Consider the following 20486-nt stretch of genomic DNA (forward strand, 5'->3'; position numbering starts at 1 on the left):
ATTTTGGGACCAAACGAACCTCTGATCTCCTGACGAGGACGTACTGGTGGCCGCATATGGCTCGTGACGTCAGGGACTATATTCAGGCGTGTGTCTCTTGCGCCCAGAATCGGTCCTCTCGGCAGCGGCCCGCTGGGTTACTCTATCCCCTGCCGGTAGCGGACAGGCCCTGGGAGATGGTCGGTATGGACTTTGTGGTGGGTCTGCCCAAGTCCAGTGGCAGCACCGTCATTTGGGTGGTCACCGATCATTTCTCCAAGATGGTGCATCTGGTACCACTCTCACGGCTACCTTCTGCACGGGGCCTGGCAGCATTGTTTATTAAACATGTTTTCCGCCTGCACGGCATGCCGGATAAGATTGTCAGCGACCGGAGCCCTCAGTTTGCGTCTCGGTTTTGGAGAGAGCTCTGTTCTCTGCTCAGCATTGAGCTAAATCTCTCCTCGGCCTATCATCCCGAGACAAATGGGTTGGTTGAGAGAGCCAACCAGACCCTAGTGACATATCTGCGACATTTTGTCTTGGCCAGGCAGGATGATTGGGCATCCTTGCTGCCGTGGGCGGAGTTCGCTTTGAACAATGCTGTGGCCGATTCCACCGGTCAGACCCCATTCCTCTTAAATTACGGCCAGCATCCGCGCGTCCCCGTGCCCATGTCGTCCACCGACTCTAGGGTGGCAGACTGGGCGGTGGAGGCACGTGACATTTGGGATCGCACGCAGGATGCTATCCGGGCCTCCAAGGAGAGAATGAGGGTCTCCGCTGACGCACACAGGGGTCCTGCTCTGACCTTTGCCCCTGGCGACTTACTGTGGCTTTCTGCCCAAAACATCAGGCTGCGGGTTGAATCCGCTAAGTTCGCACCGCGCTATATTGGCCCTTTCAAGGTCCTCGAGCAGATCAACCCTGTGGTCTACCGCCTGGCCCTTCCACCACACTTGGCTATCTCGGACACGTTTCATGTGTCTCTCCTTAAGCCGGTTCACATGTCCCGGTTTTCTGAGCCATCTGCCGGGACATCGGACCTGTCGTCAGACAAGTTTGAGGTCAATGCCATCGTGGGATGCAAGGTGATGCGGGGCAAAAAGTTTTACTTGGTGGATTGGAAGGGTCATGGTCCAGAGGCTCGGACCTGGGAGCCGGTGGAGAACATCCACGCTCCTCTTCTCATTGCGGAATTTGAGCGCAGCGAGGCTCAGAGAGGGGGTCCCTAGGAGGGGGGGTAATGTTAGGCGTCGGGTTCCTTTTGCTGCACAGCGGGAATCCCGAGCCTTGCTTCCAGCGGTCTCCCATTCCTCTCCAGCTGCAGAGGAGGTTGCTCAGCAAACTCTTCGGTCCAGGCGCTCTGCCCAGACCAGCTCCGTAGGTTTGCTTGCTGCTGCCACCTCTGGCACACCTATGGCAATACATGCTGCTCAGCAGCGAGATTCTCCAGGGACTAAGTCCCCATGTCGGGCCACTGAGCATGCCCATGGAGTGATCTCCCATTGGAGATCGAAGGTCACATGCTCAGGTCCTGCTCCTGTTCGGATTGGCCCATCCGGGAAGCCAGGAAGGTCCCGGACGCTCGCGGCTATAAAAGGTTCGCATGGCCACTCGGCCATGCGCTTGGATAAGACTGTATTTACAGACTATGTGGAGTGAGTGATGTATGCACGTATGAATGTCTCTGGTGAATGACTCATTAAGAAACCCCTACCCTTGGTACGCATGTGTTGTGAAGCCTAGCCTGCTAGTGCCCAGGCTTAGGTGTAGGTAGGACAGAGGCTGAGTCAGGCATCAGTCCTCACCAGGGACTTGGCACGCCTCAGTGCACGTGCTCCACTTCATAGCCAGCGTCTATAGCGGCACTCGCGGCAGCGACGCCGCACGCTCAGTGGGCCTAGAAGGACTCTAACCCCGTGTCCTTGGGGTAGATTTCTGTGGCCGTACACTGTGCGCTCTTTTGACCGGGCTCTGTGAGCTAAACAGGCTCCGGCATCTACATTCAGCGGTTGTGCGACTCTGTGCATTAACAGAGTTTGCACCTGTTCACATTGGGTGACGTAACCCACGAGTGACTGTTTTTACGCCGCTCTATTCTTCCGCCATTACCTAGCAGCAGTGTACCACCTCTGCACGGTGGACCCCGGGCTGCGAACGCACCTACTATTATTTTATAATTTGGTGCGTTCCGCCAGCCCTAACAACCTCGAAGTTCTCATCAAGTGTAGTCAAGAAAACCATCAATCACTACGATCAAATTGTCTCTCGAGGACAAATAAAAACAAAAAACAGCCATACTTACCCAAGAGCATGTCCAAACACAAAAGCACAAGATGCAGCAGGCCGCCATGAGAAGGGTAAAGGCGAGGGTAGCACAAGTACAAAATTGTAATGAAACAATCACTTAGAATAGGGATTTGCAAGATGGATGGAGTGCTGTCAGATGACATGGCCTCTACAATCATTCAACATCAACCCAAATGAGGGTTGAGTTGGACCACAGATTAAAGGCAAAGCAGTCAAAAACCACTCAAAACCTATGGAAACGCCCTCAAGGCTGTTGGAAAGCTATTCCTTGTGACTTCATATGATGAAGCTGTCAAAGGGGTATAAAGAGTTCAAAGGGGTACTTTGAGGAATTTAATGTCTAACGGGTATTTTTTTTGTTTGTTTCGAATGTTTCTTTAAGCCTTTTTTTCGTTCGTGGTTTTGCTGTTTTCAGTCTTAATCTAACATAGTTAACAAGGCTGAAAAAAGACGTCTGTCCATCCAGTTCAGCCTATATTCCGTCAGAATAAATCCCCAGATCTACGTCCTTCTAAAGAACCTAATAACTGTAAAGATACAATATTGCTACGCTCCAGGAAGACATCCAGGCCTCTCTCGAACCCCTCGACTGAATCTTGAATCTACAATATGCATATTGAAATAAGAGCAAAGAAAGCCATTGCATGAACAAGTGAGTCCAAACTTTTGACTGGCACTGGTATGTGCTCCAACAGGAATTCATAATGGCAGAAGGTGCACAGATTTAAGGTTTTCAATTATTTCCACCAGTAACACAATGTAGAGGATGTGCTAGTATTACCAGTGTACAAGGTTGATCTAAAAATCTGTTCGTTTAACAACCAGAAAAGTACTTTCCCCCCTTTGGTAAGCCTATATTTGTCAATTTAAGCTGGTTTTTGCCATCTCTGAGCATAAAAGTTTGACGTCAATAAAACAATTATATTACCTTTCTTCCCAGCCGAAATAAGGAAATCCACAAGAGCACGGATTAAACTTCTCTCAGGCAGATAGCTGAAATCTGGAGGAACTGAAGTCAGAAAATGTGATTAATTAGTGAGTTTTCATGTGCTGATGCATTAGTGCAATTATTTGAGAAGCTTTTATGATTTAAGTGTTGTTCACATTTGTGCCAGAGAATCTTTTGCAAATTACATTAGGTTTAATGGACCATATAGCACTGTATGCTGCACTTGTTTTCCCATCAAAATACTAGAAATAATTCAATAAAGTCCAACAGGGCACAACTGGTATCGGAGAGCCCTAACAATGGAAAAAGTATATTCATATCAGCTCATGGGTAAAGAATACAACGTCTGCATTCAGAACAGAATGCTTCTTGAAATGCTAAATCAATTTTGAGGAATTTTCTGGCCCATTACTCAGTGCTCAGCAGCTAGTCTTTACATTATCACAACTTGTTAAAGGTCCGGTCACAAGATATTGATGACCTATGAATAGGTTATTAATATCAGATGTGTTGGAGTCTTACACTCTGCACACCCATTAATCAGCTGCTATAAGCTCAAGTTGCAGCTGGATACAAAACATTGAACATAGCAGCAAAGCACAGCTCCAATGTGTAGTGGCTGCTGCCGGGTACTGCAGAATAGCTGCAACTGGACTTGTAACAGCTGTTTGTGGGGGTGACAGACATGCACATATTGGGCATCTTGTAACCGGATGATCCCTTCAAACATTATTAAATGAATTACCTGCAAAATTTGTTTGTTAAAAACAAGCTATTATGACTTTCCTATTACACATTCCAGGAATTGTCTATACCAGACCTCAGCAAAGTGCGGACCAAGATAGGCGAAGGGCTGAAACAGTGGCCCATGGGTCGCACCCTGCCCTCCCCTGCCGTTAATCTGCCGCCGCCCGCTGTCACCGCTATCGGCATCCTCTGGATGCAGACAACTGTGCATACATTGCTGGAGGGGACACCAACCCCTTCTTCCACCAATCAGTGTTTGAGATAGGAGTCAAATCATTGCATCAGCTGTGCACTGCAGAGTCAGTGCAACAGAGACAGGAGCAGAGCACCGGAGAAACGGGAGCGAAGTAAGTGCTGCTTTTTTTTCATGTGTATGGGATATTTGAATGTATATAAAAGGCTGTGTGGGGTTCATGCTGTAAATGGTAGGCTATATGGGCTCACAATGTCTATTGGAGGCTATGTGGGTCACGCTGTATATTAGAGGCAATGTGGGGCTCATGCTGTTTATAGGGAGGCTATGTGGTGTTCATGTTGTATATGGCAGGCTATGTGGGGTTCATGCTGCATATTGGCGGTTATATGGGGCACATTTTGTATATAGGGAGGCTACATGGGATTCATGCTGTATAAGGAAGGCTATGTGGGACTCATGTTCTATATGGGAGGCTATGTGGGCTCACAATGTCTATTGGTGGCTATGTGGAGTTCATGCTGCCTATTGGCGGTTATGTATGGCGCATTCTGTATATAGGAAGGCTACGTGGTGCTCAAGCTGTATATGGGAGGCTATTTCGGCTTACAATGTCTATTGGAGGCTACGTGGGGCTCATGCTGTATATGGGAGGCTATGTGGGGCTCATACTGTATATGGGAGGCTATGTGGAGCTCATGCTGTATATGGGAGGCTATGTGGGGCTCATGCTGTATATGGGAGGCTATGTGGGGCTCATGCTGTATATGGGAGCCTATGTGGGGCTCATGCTGTATATGGGAGGCTATGCGGGGCTCATGTTGTATATGGGAAGCTATGTGGGGCTCATGTTGTATATGGGAAGCTATGTGGGGCTCATGTTGTATATGGGAGGCTATGTAGGGCTCATACTGCATACAGTATACTATGTGGCGGCTCTTACAGTATATAGGGGGTTGCGTGCGTGCTCTTACGGTATTTAGGGGGCTATGGGTGGGCTCATATGGTATATATAGGGGGAATGTGAGCATACTTAATTATGCTCAATATTAAGTAATACAATTAAGTGCCTAGAAATGGTCACACACTACGGTGACATCACCATAATACAACAGTGCCTAGAAATAGTCATACACTACAGTGACATCACCATAATCCAGAGTACCTAGAAATGGTCACACACTATGGTGACATCACCATAATACAACAGTACTTAGAAATAGTCATACATTATGGCAATATCCCCATAATCCAGCAATACCTAAAAAATGGTCATACACTACAGTGACATCACCATAATCCAACAGTGCCTAGAAATAGTCACACACTACAGTGATATCACCATAATCCAGCAGTGCCTAGAAATAGTCATACACTACAGTGATATCACCATAATCCAGCAGTGCCTAGAAATAGTCATACACTACAGTGATATCACCATAATCCAGCAGTGCCTAGAAATAGTCATACACTACAGTGATATCACCATAATCCAGCAGTGCCTAGAAATAGTCATACACTAGAGTGACATCACCATAATCCAGCAGGGCATAGAAATAGTCACACACTACAGTGATATCACCATAATCCAGCAGTGCCTAGAAATAGTCATACACTAGAGTGACATCACCATAATGCAGCAGCGCCTAGAAATGGTCATACACTACGGTGATATCACCATAATTCAGCAGTGCCTAAAACTGATCACCATAATGCAGCAGCGCCTAGAAATGGTCATACACTACGGTGATATCACCATAATTCAGCAGTTCTTAGAAATAGTCAAACACTACGGTGACATCACCATAATCCAGCAATGCCTAGAAATAGTCAACACTACAGTGACATCACCATTATCCAGCAATGTCTAGAAATAGTCGTACACTACAGTGACATTACGATAATCCAGCAATGGCTAGAAATAGTCATACATTACAGTGACATCACCATAATCCAGCAGTGCCTAGAAATAGTCACACACTACTGTGACATCACCATAATACAGCAGGGCATAGAAATAGTCTGACACTATGGTGATATCACCATAATCCAGCAGTGCCTAGAAATAGTCATACACTACAGTGACGTCACCATTATCCAGCAATGTCTAGAAATAGTCATACATTACAGTGACATCACCATTATCCAGCAATGTCTAGAAATAGTCGTACACTACAGTGACATTACAATAATCCAGCAATGGCTAGAAATAGTCATACATTACAGTGACATCACCATAATCCAGCAATGTCTACAAGACTTCTCCCGTGCTTCCCCAATACTCTGGAACTCTCTGCCGCAACACATCAGACTCTCACCATCAACGGAAAACTTCAAGAAGAACCTGAAGACCCACCTGTTCCGACAAGCCTACAGCCTGCAATGATCCTCGGTCTACTGAACCACCGCACGACCTGCTCTACCCTCTCCTACTGTATCCTCACCCATCCCTGTAGACTGTGAGCCCTCGTGGGCAGGGTCCCCTCTCCTTATGTACTTGTGTGTCCCTTGTCTTACACATGTTTATTATACTTGTCTATATTTCCCCTTTTCACATGTAAAGCGCCATGGAATAAATGGCGCTTTATAAATGCATAACAATAAAAAAGATATAAGTTTATTACAAAAAACATCATCATAACAGTCATATTAGTTTATGGCACCATAACTAGAAGTAATACAAGAGACACATTAGAAAAGTGATCAGGTAAAGAGTGGTGTGTCCAGCCATGTTACATCAAATAGTTACATATTAAAGTGCATAGTGCAATTCCATAGCATGAAGGACAGGAATAAGGTAGTGGGGCGGTAATTATATATAACATATTAAAAATAGTATCTATATCTAAAATGCCCACAACAGATATGCCTCCGAAAAACCAATAGGTTCTTACCCATGCTAAGATGTATCGGGACATGCCACACAGCACCAACGCGCGTTTCGCGTTGGCTTCCTCAGGGGACTATGAGATACCAGTAGCTCATTACACCTGGTAGGGGGCATATATAAGATCTAATCTGACACAAAATGCAGCCTAGCCCCCTTTCTAATGTGTCTCTTGTATTGCTTCTATTTTTGGTTACATGAACTAATATGACTTATGATTATGTTTTTTGTAATAAACTTACATGTTTTTACACTATTTTATGGACCTTGTTGCTCCATATTTCTTCTTCTTTAGTCTTACTAATGCCTAAAAATAGTCATACACTACTGTATTGAATTAAAACAAAACAAGCCTGCACTACATTCAAAACTGTTAAGATAAAAATTGGGAACTGTACAAAATCTGTTATATACAACAATAATTATGCATTTTAGTAGATTCTGCTGGTTTCCAAATATTATTTATTTGGCACAAGCTTTTGTGCACTCACCAGAAGTTCTGCTCTGAGATGAAGATAGACTAGATAAGTGGAGATGTCCAAGGATCCAAGCTGCATTAGTCTGTAGGCCAATGGCACCAGAAAAGCTAATAATCTGGAGAAACAATAATTGGGTTTTTGAATGGACTTATATCTTAAATGCAACGGGTGATAAGTTTATTGAGAGTAATACTTCTAGTCCCGAGATAATCCAAACACAAGAAAGACACCTAGCATACCACAGCGTACTTCAGATTGGACAATGAAGTTAAAATAGCACAGACAAGTGGTTGGTTACTGTTTATGTAGGCCCCACTGTAATCTGTCACAAAGCTGCCATCCTTCAACTGTCTGTGGCAGAAGATGGGCTAAGAGCTCCCCACATGATGCCAGGAGATACACCTGGTGTGAAGTGTGCTCCCGATGTAAAATGATGGAACATGCAGATGGAGAAGTTCACACATTCATTTACATGTAGGCAGCGCTTAGCCCTGATGAACATGTTCTTTGAACATCTACTACATATAGACGTTGCCATTGGTACAGCCAGTCCTACATTAAATTTATTCTTGTTTGCATCTACCGTTAGTCTGGAAATGGACATTCAGAACTTATTATGTGGTTCCCAAATGTAATAATTTCAAAGCTGACTTTTTCTAGCCCTCGATCAGTAAAATCATGTCACCCATTTCTTTTCCATACCTGAGTGATAGTTTTGATTACTTCATTAAGCTTGCTTTGGTAAAGAGATGACTGGATAGACTCAGATTTGAGCTGCAATGAGAGATTGAATGAAACACGAGGAAAACCTGACTGAATGAAAACAAAAAATCCTCTTATCACTATGGGCAGTTTCACAGTACATGATGACTATTTCTTTGTAACGTGCTTACTTGGATGACTGCAGATTCTGACCCAACCAGCGCCACAACGCCATTGAGTGCTGCTAAGCGCTGCATTGTAGGACAGCCCTGAAAAATTGTCACTATTTTAGTAATTTCCTTGTGAATGCTACAAGGAGTCATAAAGTACAGCATTGCTTACCTCGGCGAGCAGGATTTTTATCCAGGCAGGCAGCAAGCGATTGTTCAAGTCCTCAGCTTTCCCATGGCCACCCACTGACAAGCCGTGAACAATACTTCCCAGTGCCAGAGCTAGACCTGGTGTCTGTAGCAGGTTAAGATGTTATTGATGTGATTAAATAAAAAAAAATGGCTCAATATCAAATCAATCACTGTCTGACAGATCTAAATGTGAGTCCCTCATATCCAATAGAGAGCTCACAGCTAAACAATACTTCGTTTGATTGCCATCTCCAAAGAGTCATCCATACTGAGGAACATTGGCTGCTCCTGTGTTCTCTATAACTCTTTTCTAGCGTCAACTTAACTCCCGGGAGTCCAAAATTAAACATGCAGGATGTTTTTAACTGTCATCATCTGTCAGGCAAGAGTGGGGAGGCCCCCCATACACATTAATTGGTTTTCGGCTAATCCAACCAGTATTGGTGGTTTTGGGTGAAATTTATCTAAAGTGTAAGAAGGCAATTAGAAAGGAAGAGATTACAGGAGGAGGACTGGAAATACACAGCAACACATTCAGTTTGTAATATCAGTTCTTCACACCATCTACTAAAAGATCCAAGTTCACCAAGGCGAACTCTACATGTGTGCACATTAGATCTATTGTAAAACATGGTCGATTTGACCAGACTTCAAGAAGGACTTGGCTTCAAGTGCTGGCAGTGGGAGTCAGGAGATGAAACGGAGCTTCTGTGAAGTGCAAGGCATCTGAACAAACCTCTTAACATGTTTTTCATATTTGCCAAGAACACAGGAAAAAATGAGGGAAGGAATCTAGAAACATTCCAGAAAAGGCAGTAGTACTGTTTATTGCCCATGACTCTGTGGTGAACGTAGATGGGCTGGGTTTTTCTAGGTACAGATGCACTCTAACCTTACCTTATTGCTATAAAATAATGTTCTGCTAATACAACTTTTCTTGCATCCATAATAGAAAGTTTTGCTTTGTCAGAAGCGAAAAAGGAGATAAAACTTATTTTTTTTACTACATGATCCCCTGAAATCTAGAGAGGGTGAGGGAAAGCTACTACCAATAATAGTAAGTCTAATGAAATACAAAACAATATTTTACTTATATAACACTAGTAATAAAGACAGATGAGAGCAGAGGACACACTGAAATGTGAAATGTATAGAAAGGAGTAATCTATAAAAAACAAGTGGTGATAGGAGCCACTCCATGGGTGTCAAGGAAGAGCCATGTGTGCCAGAAATGTGTGGCGACAACCGCCCCATAATCCACCTTCTGATTCAGGGTGCAAAACGCGGGAAAAACATGGAAAGGCCTGTACATCAGCACAATCGAGGTATACCATCATCGTAGACAATAAAAGATATACCGTTATATTAACACTATATTAAAACATAATGCAGTGAGTCCTCAGGGCCTGGAGAAAAAAGGCAGAAGTGGAGGCATCAGTAACCATCCAAACTTGTTACCAGTGCTACCAGCTTACTTCAGCTAAGCGCAGAATGTCCTGCACTGAGTGGCGGTACTTGTCCTTACCTGCTGGTTTTGCTCTGTCAAAGTTCTCAGCTTATTCATATGTTGCTCTGCCTCCTCAGCGCCTAAAATGCCGGCACTGAAAGCCGACACAGAAACACCAGCAACGACATATGATAAGACCTGTAAAAAGTTGTATGAATGCTCCATAAGTTAAAGCTTCTGTAGAATATGTACTGACATAACTTTCATTTGACCTGCTTTCCCTAAACATCCCATTTTGCTCTAGCTTTTATATAACTTTATATAAAGTAAAATAAATAACCTGACAATGAATACATTTTGCCCGATCCAGGGGCAGCATTTATCAGGCACTGGCATCATGATCTCTGTCATATAGGTTTAACTCTGAAATGCAACAGCGTTTGTGAGAAAAACTGTTTAATAGCTGCCAGGGACCAAACCATATGAGAGACTAGTTGGAAAGGCGGGTCCCTGTCTGACTAGTCTCTTGTGTGGCTTAATACCTGGCGACTTCTCCCTGCCCATTGCCCTTGAGTGACCAGTCTCGCCCTACATGCATGTATAGGGATAAACCTGTTTACTGGTAGCAGGCGGGGAGAAGCTGCTGGGACGCGCCTGTATGACTAGTCTCTTAGTCCCAGCCGGCTTCTCCCCGCCCACTGCCCTTGAGTGACAAGTCTCTCCCTGCATGCGTGTATAGGGGATAGACCCATTGTTCGCTGATAGCAGGCAGGGAGAAGCCACCAGAGACTGCCTGTCTGACTAATCTCATGTGGCTTGGTCCCTGGCAGCTTCTCCCCATCCACAGGCCTTGAGTGACAAGTTTCTCCCAGCGTACGTGTATAGGGGTAAACCTGTTGTTCCCTGGTAGCAGGAGAGAAGCTGCCAGGACACACCTGTCTAATTAGTTTCTTGTGTGGCTTTAACCCCTGCGGCTTTTAAACTACCTATATATGGTAGAAGTCATGCAGTTATTCTCTGATACATGTTGCCCTTTAAGTTTACTACCTAACACAAGCATAAGAAATGCATCAATGCACTTTATTAATTACATCTAAAGATAAAACGCTTACAACAAAGAAGTTAAAAGAATAACACTCCAGTGGTCACAAGCAAATATAAAACAAATAGAACTAAGATGCAGGACACATTAATTTTTTACCTCTGTTTTATAAAGTTTATACAATTAATAAGGAGGTGTACACAATGTATAGATCACACGACTGCCTATCTGTATTGTTAAAGGGAATCTGTCAGCAGGCGTTTGCTACCTCATCTGAGAGCAGCATGATGAAGGGAAATAAAGCTGAATCCAATGATGTATCACTTACTGGGTACAGCCGTTCTGATACAATCAGCGCTTTTAGATTTAGAACGCAGCAGAGCTGAGAAAGCTAACCCCGCCCATAGCAGTCTATAGGCAGTGAGCTGCTTATCACAGGAAGGGGCGTTGCCGGACCAGTCTGGAAATATTAATCTGTTAGTGATAAATCCTTCACAGTTGGTAAACAACAGCACACACTTTGACAAGTGACACATCACTGAATTTTGTGTTTCAGCCTCTATCTCCTGCTGTCTTCAGATTACACAGCAAAAACCTGCTGACAGATTCCCTTTAATGCTAATGGAACTAACATTTCAATAATTTACTCTCAAATGTTACATGGAAATAAGATCTACATTTAGGGTTACTAAATGTTTCTGTAGATTACATCTACATGTACAACAGGTTTCCCATGAGGTATACCTATCTATTAGGAGCAAATGCTATCCTGGCAAGTCTTTCTTCTTTGGTGTAACATAATAATATATGTGTCAGAGAGTGATACAATACAAGAAGTGTTTAAAACATTATTGTGAAGCTTCACACATTCAGAAGTGCACCGAGCACAACGTAGCTCTGTCACAAGATGAATAAATGACCCTCCACAAAAAACTGTATAGTACAACGGAAACAAGAAAAGAAATCTGAGAGTGGAAGAGATCTAAAAAGGAAGACCTGAAGATGCTTGGAAACAGAAGCTCAAGACTCCAGCAGAAACGTGGATGACATCTCACCTCTTGCACGGTTCGGCTCTGCTCAGAGCTGTTATCTAGACACTCGTATAGTTTCCGGAGAGTCGCTGAGACATGAACTCGACTGTCAGTCTGACTGCCCTGACTCATGAAGGAAAGCACCAGGCCCACTCCTAGAACGCAGCCAACACTATTTCAAGGAAAGTGAACAAATTCCCATTACAATCTTTTTTATAGTTAATTTTTATAAATACAATATCATGTGTCTTGTTCCTCGTCATATTTAATTTTCATGTTCTCACTAATTTATGTGCTATCCGACCAGTGGTCCCCTTAGATAATAAGCAAGTTCGTGTTCTCGCTGCAAACTCTGCTTCTACACCTCTGAAATAGTGGTTAGATGAGAATAATGGGGATGGTTCATGATAGCTTTTGCGTCTGTTTTCTGAAATAAATTGGTTCTATGGTTAAATTCGCATATAGATGGGTAGTATCAGTATCAGTGCCATCAGTATTTTTCAATAGTTTGTTATCCGCGTGTCCGTTCTTACCATCCAGCGTTTTCCCAGTATGGTTAATGAAAGAATTAAAATGACAACATTTCTCCTATACTTTGCAATGTCAAACACGTACAGCATACTGATGCCATCTATGTGTGGCATGGCCCTTGTCATCCAGGCAGTCAGAAAAATTGACATATCTCTGTGTGTTTTCCTCGGATACAAAGGTCCATGTAAAAACAGACATGTGCATAGCACCGTAAGTTATAATGGATACGTGTGGAATCAGGGAGAAAAATGGACACCACGCGTACCGGAAACTCACAGACTTGAAGGAGGCCTTAAAATGAGATCAGAATAGGATATGCTTGGATTCTCACACTATATGAATATGATTTGTGAATAGATACATGAAACTCTATGGGTCCGTGTGATGTCCAAAAAAAAAAAATCAGTCCTTTCACAAGATGTGAATGTAGCCTCAGTGACTATTTATTTGCAATATTTTTGCATTTCTGTCTTTTGAGGCGGATTTATCATTATTGGTGTGGTTTTGGTTGTCCAGATCTTTTAGCACAATTCATCATTTGTGACTTTTCAAAATGCTGCAAATTCTTTTGCGCAATTGTACTCCAGCACCCTAGTGTAGTGCAAAACCACCATGGTTACTTACCGGTAGCCGGTTTTTCCGGAACCCATGACAGCACACCTGAGAGAGGGATCCGCCCCGCCAGGACAGGAACCTACTGAGACATAAGGGGCGGCACCTCTCCCCCGCTTCAGTTGGGCTACAGAGCATTGAGAGGACTTCCCGGTTAGTACATGTTAATCCAACACCACATCACACAAAAGCACCCTACTAAACGTGCACACCCATATGGTGAAAAGGGGGGGGGATATACGGGTGCTGTCATGGGTTCCAGAAAAACCGGCTACCGGTAAGTAACCATGGTGGTTTTCCCTTCACCCATGACAGCACTCCTGAGAGATTTTTGGAGACTTCGAAACACCTTAGGGAGGGACCACCGCTTGCAGCACCCTTCTACCAAAGGTTAAGTCAGCAGAGGAGGATAGGTTTAATCTATAGTGCTTAAAGAAGGCTGAAGGTGAGGCCCAGGTAGCGGCCTTACAGATTTCATCAATCGATACCTCTGCCTTTTCAGCCCAGGAGGTCGCCACGGCTCTGGTGGAATGAGCCGTAATGCCGTCAAGAATCGGAACACCACTAGCTGAGTAGGCTACACTAATGGCTTCCCTAATCCATCTAGCAATAGTCCCTTTTGAAACCCCATAGCCTTTCCTGGCACCCTGAAAAGCTACAAATAGGGACTGGGACCTCCACCACTGGCTAGTGACAGATATGTACTCTAGCAGGGCTCTCTTGATGTCCAAACTATGGAATTTTTCCTTCCCTGAGTTTTTTGGATTGTCGCAGAAGGATAGGAGGATAATCTCCTGACCCCGGTGGAAATCTGATGCTACCTTAGGCAGATAAGCTGGGTCTGTTCGTAGTACCACCCTGTCCTGAAAAACTTGTGTATAGGGTGGATTCACCGAGAGAGCCTGCAGGTCGCTTATTCTACGGGCCGATGTAAGGGCCACTAACACGATGGTTTTTAGAGGCAGAAATTTTATGGGGAGCTGATGTAACGGCTCATATGGTTCTTTTGTAAGGGCCTCTAGAACTAGGTTTAAATCCCAGGGAGCCATTATGGGTATTGGAATCGGTCTAGCCCTATGACAGGATTTGATGAATCTGGCTATCCATCTATTTGCTGCCAAGTTGCAGTTATAGAGCGCCCCTAGTGCGGACACCTGAACCTTAAGCGTATTTACCGCTAACCCCTGCTGCAACCCCGATTGTAAAACTCCAAGATGGCACTAATCGGGGGTTCTTGTTCTAACGGCTTATCTAGGAACTGTAGGAATTTATTCCATGTTCTGCCGTAGATATTAGTCGTCACCGGTTTTCTACTCTTAAGCAGGGTGGCCACCAACCCGGGAGAGAACCCTCTATCCCTTAAAAGCGACTTTTCAAATTCCACGCCGTCAGATGGAATCCTTTGACCTGAGCGTGGAATATTGGGCCTTGAGCTAGTACGTCCGGGATTTCTGGCAGAACCCATGGATCGGAGAGGGACATTCTTCGCAGTAGAGTAAACCAGGGCCTTTTTGGCCAAAATGGGGTTATTAGAATCACTCTGGCTTGATCGTTCCTGATCTTCTTGACAACTGTTGGGATCAGAGCCACTGGTGGAAATGCATAGGCTAGCCTGAAGTTCCACTAAATGTGCAAAGAGTCCACTGCCCATGGATTTTCCCTCGGGTTTAGTGAGCAAAATCTCTCTGTTTGCCTGTTTTGTTTGTTGGCAAAGAGGTCTATCACTGGTTTTCCCCAAAGCTGCGTTATCTTTTGAAAAACGGACCGATTTAGAGTCCATTCTCCTTGTCTCAGAGTACTGCGGCTCAGGAAATCGGCCTCCATGTTTTCTGCCCCTTTTATGTGTAAGGCTGTTAAGGAGTGTAAGTGTTGCTCCGCTCTGCCAAGGATGTCGTCTGCTGCTTTCATTAGGAAGTGTGATCTTGTCCCCCCTTGGTGGTTGATGTACGCCACCGTTACTTTGTTGTCCGACATGATGCGGACATTGCGACCCCTGAGTAGGGGAATAAAGTGGCTTAGGGCTTTGTTCACTGCCCACAGTTCTCTCAGGTTGGAGGATGCCCCCATTTCTTGAGGCGTCCAGGACCCCTGACCTACATGACCCCTTAGGTGTGCTCCCCACCCCGAGGAGCTTGCGTCTGTTAGAATCACGTCTGTCATCTGTTTGTCCCAAGGTATTCCCGAGGCCAAGTTTGTACTGTCCAGCCACCAGTTGAGAGAGTCTCTGGTCTCTACGGAAAGCTCCAGCCTTCCTTCTAAACGCCCTCTTAGCGATCTTTGTGCAGCTAGTATCTCCCACTGGAGTTGACGGGTGTGAAATTGAGCCCACCTGACCGCCGGAATACAGGACGTCAGGGTACTTAATAGAGACATCGCCTTCCTCAACGTCATCTGAGGTTGGTTTCGGGCAGTCAAAGCCATGTTCTGCACTTTCTCTATTTTGGTATCCGGAAGCAGACACGCCTGCTGCCCTGAGTCCAGGATAAATCCCAGGAAGGTCTGTTGCTTCAGGGGTTGTAGTTTTGACTTTTTGAAACTTATTATCCACCCTAATTCATGTAAGGTGTCGGTCACCCGGCTCAACTGTGCCGTACAGTGGTCCTCTGAGTTGCCCACTATAAGGAAATCGTCCAGGTAGGGTATTATGACCGTATCGTGAATCCTGAGGAAGGCCGTTACCTCCGCTATGACCTTGGTGAAAACCCTCGGGGCTATGGATATGCCAAACGGAAGAGCTCTGAATTGGAAATGCCTCAGTACGCCTTGGATATAAAGCGCTACCCTCAAGTATTTCTGGTAATCTGGATGGATAGGGATGTGATAATATGCATCCTTCAGATCGAATACGGTCATAAAACAATCTTGATGTAGTAACTTTATGGCCGTAGTCACCGACTCCATCTTGAAGGTCTGATTCCTTATCCACCGATCGAGCCCTCTGAGATTTATAATTGTCCTGAACGATTGGTCCGGTTTTTTTTATCAGAAAAAGGGGTGAATAGAACCCCCTTCCCGTCTTTGTGTCTGGGACTTCGTAAAGGACTTGCTTGTCTATCAGGTTCAGGATTTCCGCTTCCAAAGCCAACTTCGGTCGCCTTTCTGATAGGGGTAATGACAAACACGGCTTTTGGCTGGCGAACAAAGGGGATTCTCAGGCCTTCTCTTAAGATGCCCAGGATCCAGGTACTGGAGGAGATCTTTTCCCAGGCCTGGGAATAGAGTGCCAATCTCCCCCCTACTGGAATACTGGCGTCATTGTGGCGATTTTTTTGAGGTGGAGGTACCCCTACCAAACATAAATCCCGACTCTTTTTTCCTTTTATCCTCCCATCTTTTCCTGTCGGACGGAGGACGCCCCCTATTGAATCTTCCATCCCTCTGAAAGGGCTGTCTTCTCTGTTCTGTCGGGAACCTGGGGAAGCCTTTTTTCCTATCGCTTGCCTTTTCCAGGATATCGTCTAAGTTCTTTCCGAATAAGAACCGGCCATCACAGGGGAGGGAGCACAGTTTAGCTTTAGACTGCAGGTCACCTGGACAGCCTTTAAGCCATAGTGCACGTCTGGCAGCATTTGATAATCCTGCCGCCCTAGCCGTCAACCTCATAGAATCTGCCGAGGTATCTGCTAAAAAAGCTGCTGCCCCATGCAAGAGATACATATCTGCCAATATCTTCTCTCTTGGGACTGTTGACGCCAGCTTCTCCTCTAACTGCTGCAGCCAGATCATCAGGAAGCGTGCCGTGCAGGTGCCTGCTATCGCCGGCTTTAATCCTCCCGCTGTCGCTTCCCATGCATGCCTCAAATATGAATCCGCTTTCTTGTCTAGCGGGTCTCTAAGAACCCCTGAATCTTCCAGGGGCAGGGCTGATTTTTTAGAAGATCTGGATACTGCTGCGTCTATTTTTGGGACTTTGTCCCATATTTCCGCATCCTTGTGCTCAAAGGGGTATCGTCTTTTAGAGGTGGAGGGAAGAGCCCCTAATTTTTCGGGCTTCCTCCACTCCCCTTCAATAAGCGCTTGGATCTTTTCGTTCACTGGAAAAGTCCGTTTTTTCCTCTCTTGGAGCCCCCCAAAAATAACGTCCTCTAGGGTTTTAGCCGTTTTCTCTTCCTGTAGGCCCATCGTTGTTCTAATGGCCTTTAGGAGAGCATCCGTGTCTTCTACCGGGAAACATGGCTTACCCCCGTGTCGCTATCTGAGGAGTCTGAGGAGGACGCCTGTTCTGTTTGGGATGATGCCGAACAGGAATTTGAGGGAGAAGTAGGGGCATTCTTTCTACCTTTCCTCCCTTTTTTCAATAGGGTCTTAATTGAACCCTCCATTTCCGACCTAAGGGCCGATATCAAATTAGCCGCCAAACTAGGCGCTTCCTCCGCCATGGTCCGCTGAATGCGACTGGCGCAGAGGTCTTTCTGCCAGTCTCTTGCTAGGGCCGTTTTACATATGGCACAGTCCCTATTATTCTTACTTCCCGCTTTTTTGGGCCTTTCCTACGGGGTCAAACATACAACAGAAACCCTATTAACAAATACTAACATTCACGAAGATCACTCACCACCCGTAATCAAGGGTAACGGAGTAGGAGGCTGCTCCGGAGCACGTGACCTGTGCTCTCTGGACCTTGAGGAATCTCCCGACCAGCGGCTGGGACAGCTGTTGCTCGAGCGGCTTTCATGCTTGCGGCCGGAGGGCTGTGAGGGAGGCAGAGACAAGGACCTGTCCTGTTCTGACTCCATTCTTGCACCGCCTGCCCTGCCGCACCTCCTCATTTAAATGGCCTCCATTCCGGTGAGTGATCTCCTCTCCTCCCCCCTGCGACCACCGGTCCACCGCTTCAGACAGGCGGCCGGCGTCGCACCCGGTGCCATGACATTGGCGCCTTCTGCTGACGTCAGCTGGCGCACCCACAATCCTCTGCGCCGCCGACGTCAGCGTCCGGAAGACACCCGCGTCTCTCCCCTGTCAGACGCCTGGGGGATCGAGATGCGGGCGCACGCGAGGGGAGGGCGGCGCGGTGGGGGCTCCCAGGAGCCACAGGGATCCCACCTGTGCCCACACGAACCCGGAGCCCTGGAGGACCCCGCGTACTGTGCCTCCAGCACCCAACGGCCGGCACTACAGGTAAGGAACCTGTTCTTCCCGCGCCGGGACGGGCCTGGGTCCTCTTTCTTTTTCTTCTTTTTTTTTTTTCTTCTTTTCTTTTCGCCCATGACAGGCACCGCCGACAGTGGGATTCCTTCCTGGACAGGAACCCAACTGAAGTGGGGGAGAGGTGCCGCCCCTTATATCTCAGTAGGTTCCTGTCCTGACGGGGCGGATCCCTCTCTCAGGTGTGCTGTCATGGGTGAAGGGAAAATCTATATTTTTTCTCTTTGCATAGTTGAAGCCTACCATGTAACATTTCAAATCTTATTGAAAGAATTGTGAAACTTTAAACCCTAAGAAGGCACAAAAAAAGAGACAAAAAAAAATATTTGTGTCAATTAATCAAACATTGTGCACCCAATAAATTCGGCACAACACCCACCAGGTCAAAAGAAAGACAAGACACTTTTAATTCATTTTAGAAATATGCAAATAATGAATCAGGAACCGATTTGTTTGTTTTTTTACAAAATCAGAAGTGGATCCTTTCCTAAAGGTGTGAATGCAATCCAAAGAGCCAGTATCAAAAACACTTTCTGCACGCCAAAAGACAACCGCCACACATACATATATATGCATGAGGAGTGCCCTTAGGGTATGTCTGTTATGTATACCACATAGGAGGCTCAGTGGTTAGCATGGCAGTCTTGCAGCATCGGGGTCCTGGGTTCAAATCCCGCCAAGGATAACATCTACAAGAATTTTATATGTTCGCTCCGTGTTTGCGTGGGTTTCCTGACACTGATGGGCACCAGAATAATTTACAAAGCCATTCAATGGGCAATATTTGGAACTGTATAGAAATCATTAAAAGTCATACACCTCAAAGTAAAAAAAAATTGCTTAAAAAAGGTGACATTAACGTTCTCCATAACCATAAAGACATTTCTAGACAGCACAACTGTCTAGAAATGATGGTCTCAATCATTAATGAATAATGTTTCAGAAGCCCAACAGAACCTCAGACCTGGCTTTCTCTGGTGATCCTCTCCTCGAATTTTAGTGCATGTAGCATTTATGACAGGGAGCACGTTTTCATTGAACAAAGGCTTTGACTTACTGTAGTCATTACAGAAAACATCAGCAGAGGGCAGTAGAATAAAGAGAAATAATGGCCAACAAAGAGGAAGGGCTTGTTCACCAGCAACCATGGTAACCAGCGCACATACAAGACAATTTGCTTAAATTGCTGCCTTTACTGTGCCAAATGATCCTGTGCATGCCTCAGAGCAGAAATGCCCGCGACACACAGGTGGCAAGGGCGACGTTTACCACGAGTACGTTCTGCTCCATTACTTTTCTATCTGTATGTACAGTATATGTATCAGGAGACGTTACTGAGGACTCGGCACGATCTACCCAATGAGCGCCGCACGCTATTTTTCCACTACAACGACAGACCCCATTCAAGTCAATGAGCGGATGGTGGGATTATCAAAGACTTTTCACAAGTTTTCTGGTTCCATAAAGTCTCACCTTGTTTGTGACATATTGGACGCTACTCTCGCCACTTTTGAGGGTGTAAAAATGGCTGCTTAGCTATGCGAACAAATAGAAGCCAGATTTATGACTTTTTAAAAAGTTGCCAAAAAAGTCCCAATTCTGCAGCCATGAACGTAATAGAATGTTTCTCATCTGTTGCCTTCATTTACCCTTTATTTCTATTAACTTTTGATTTTGGCAGCACCCTACCCAGTAACCAATTTCATCAAAACATAAGCAACCTCCTTTGGATCCACTTAAAAAAATGGAAACAGGTCGGTCACTGAAGCCAATGATCCGGGAACTAACAAGAATAATGCCAAAACGTGGTGGTAAGGCCTGTTTCACATTTCCGTTTTTTGACGTCAGTCAAAATCCGTCACTTTTCTAAAAAAAAACGGATCCGCCCCTTTTCTGGTGGATCCGTTATTTCCCCCATAGACTTACATTAGCGGCGGATTTTGACTGACGGTCGTCCGTCGCATCCGTTTTTTGACGGATCCGTGAGAATTGTAGCGGCTTGTAGGGGTCAAAAAATCTCTCTCTCCTTTTGCAGGACGCGGTTCCTTTAAATTTCCTACTTCA

General features: G+C 45.4%; 1 protein-coding gene across 3 annotated transcripts in view; it reads right to left on the reverse strand.

Annotated features, from left to right (window-relative positions):
* Positions 1-20486, reverse strand: part of FOCAD (focadhesin) — a 364090-nt gene that overhangs the window by 59794 nt on the left and 283810 nt on the right. For 2 of the 3 annotated variants that reach the window (XM_073542692.1, XM_073542694.1), the window contains 7 exons: positions 12156-12303; positions 10137-10256; positions 8592-8714; positions 8441-8518; positions 8250-8360; positions 7560-7662; positions 3221-3301 (listed from right to left, as the gene is read on the reverse strand). In XM_073542692.1, the coding sequence (XP_073398793.1) occupies positions 3221-3301; positions 7560-7662; positions 8250-8360; positions 8441-8518; positions 8592-8714; positions 10137-10256; positions 12156-12303 (764 nt within the window). The remainder of the gene's footprint in view (positions 1-3220; positions 3302-7559; positions 7663-8249; positions 8361-8440; positions 8519-8591; positions 8715-10136; positions 10257-12155; positions 12304-20486) is intronic. The other variant, XM_073542693.1, reaches the window with a different exon arrangement.

Source organism: Dendrobates tinctorius, unplaced genomic scaffold, assembly GCF_039654945.1.
Source record: "Dendrobates tinctorius isolate UK_male_01 unplaced genomic scaffold, ASM3965494v1 ptg000128l, whole genome shotgun sequence".
Taxonomy (NCBI): domain Eukaryota; kingdom Metazoa; phylum Chordata; class Amphibia; order Anura; family Dendrobatidae; genus Dendrobates; species Dendrobates tinctorius.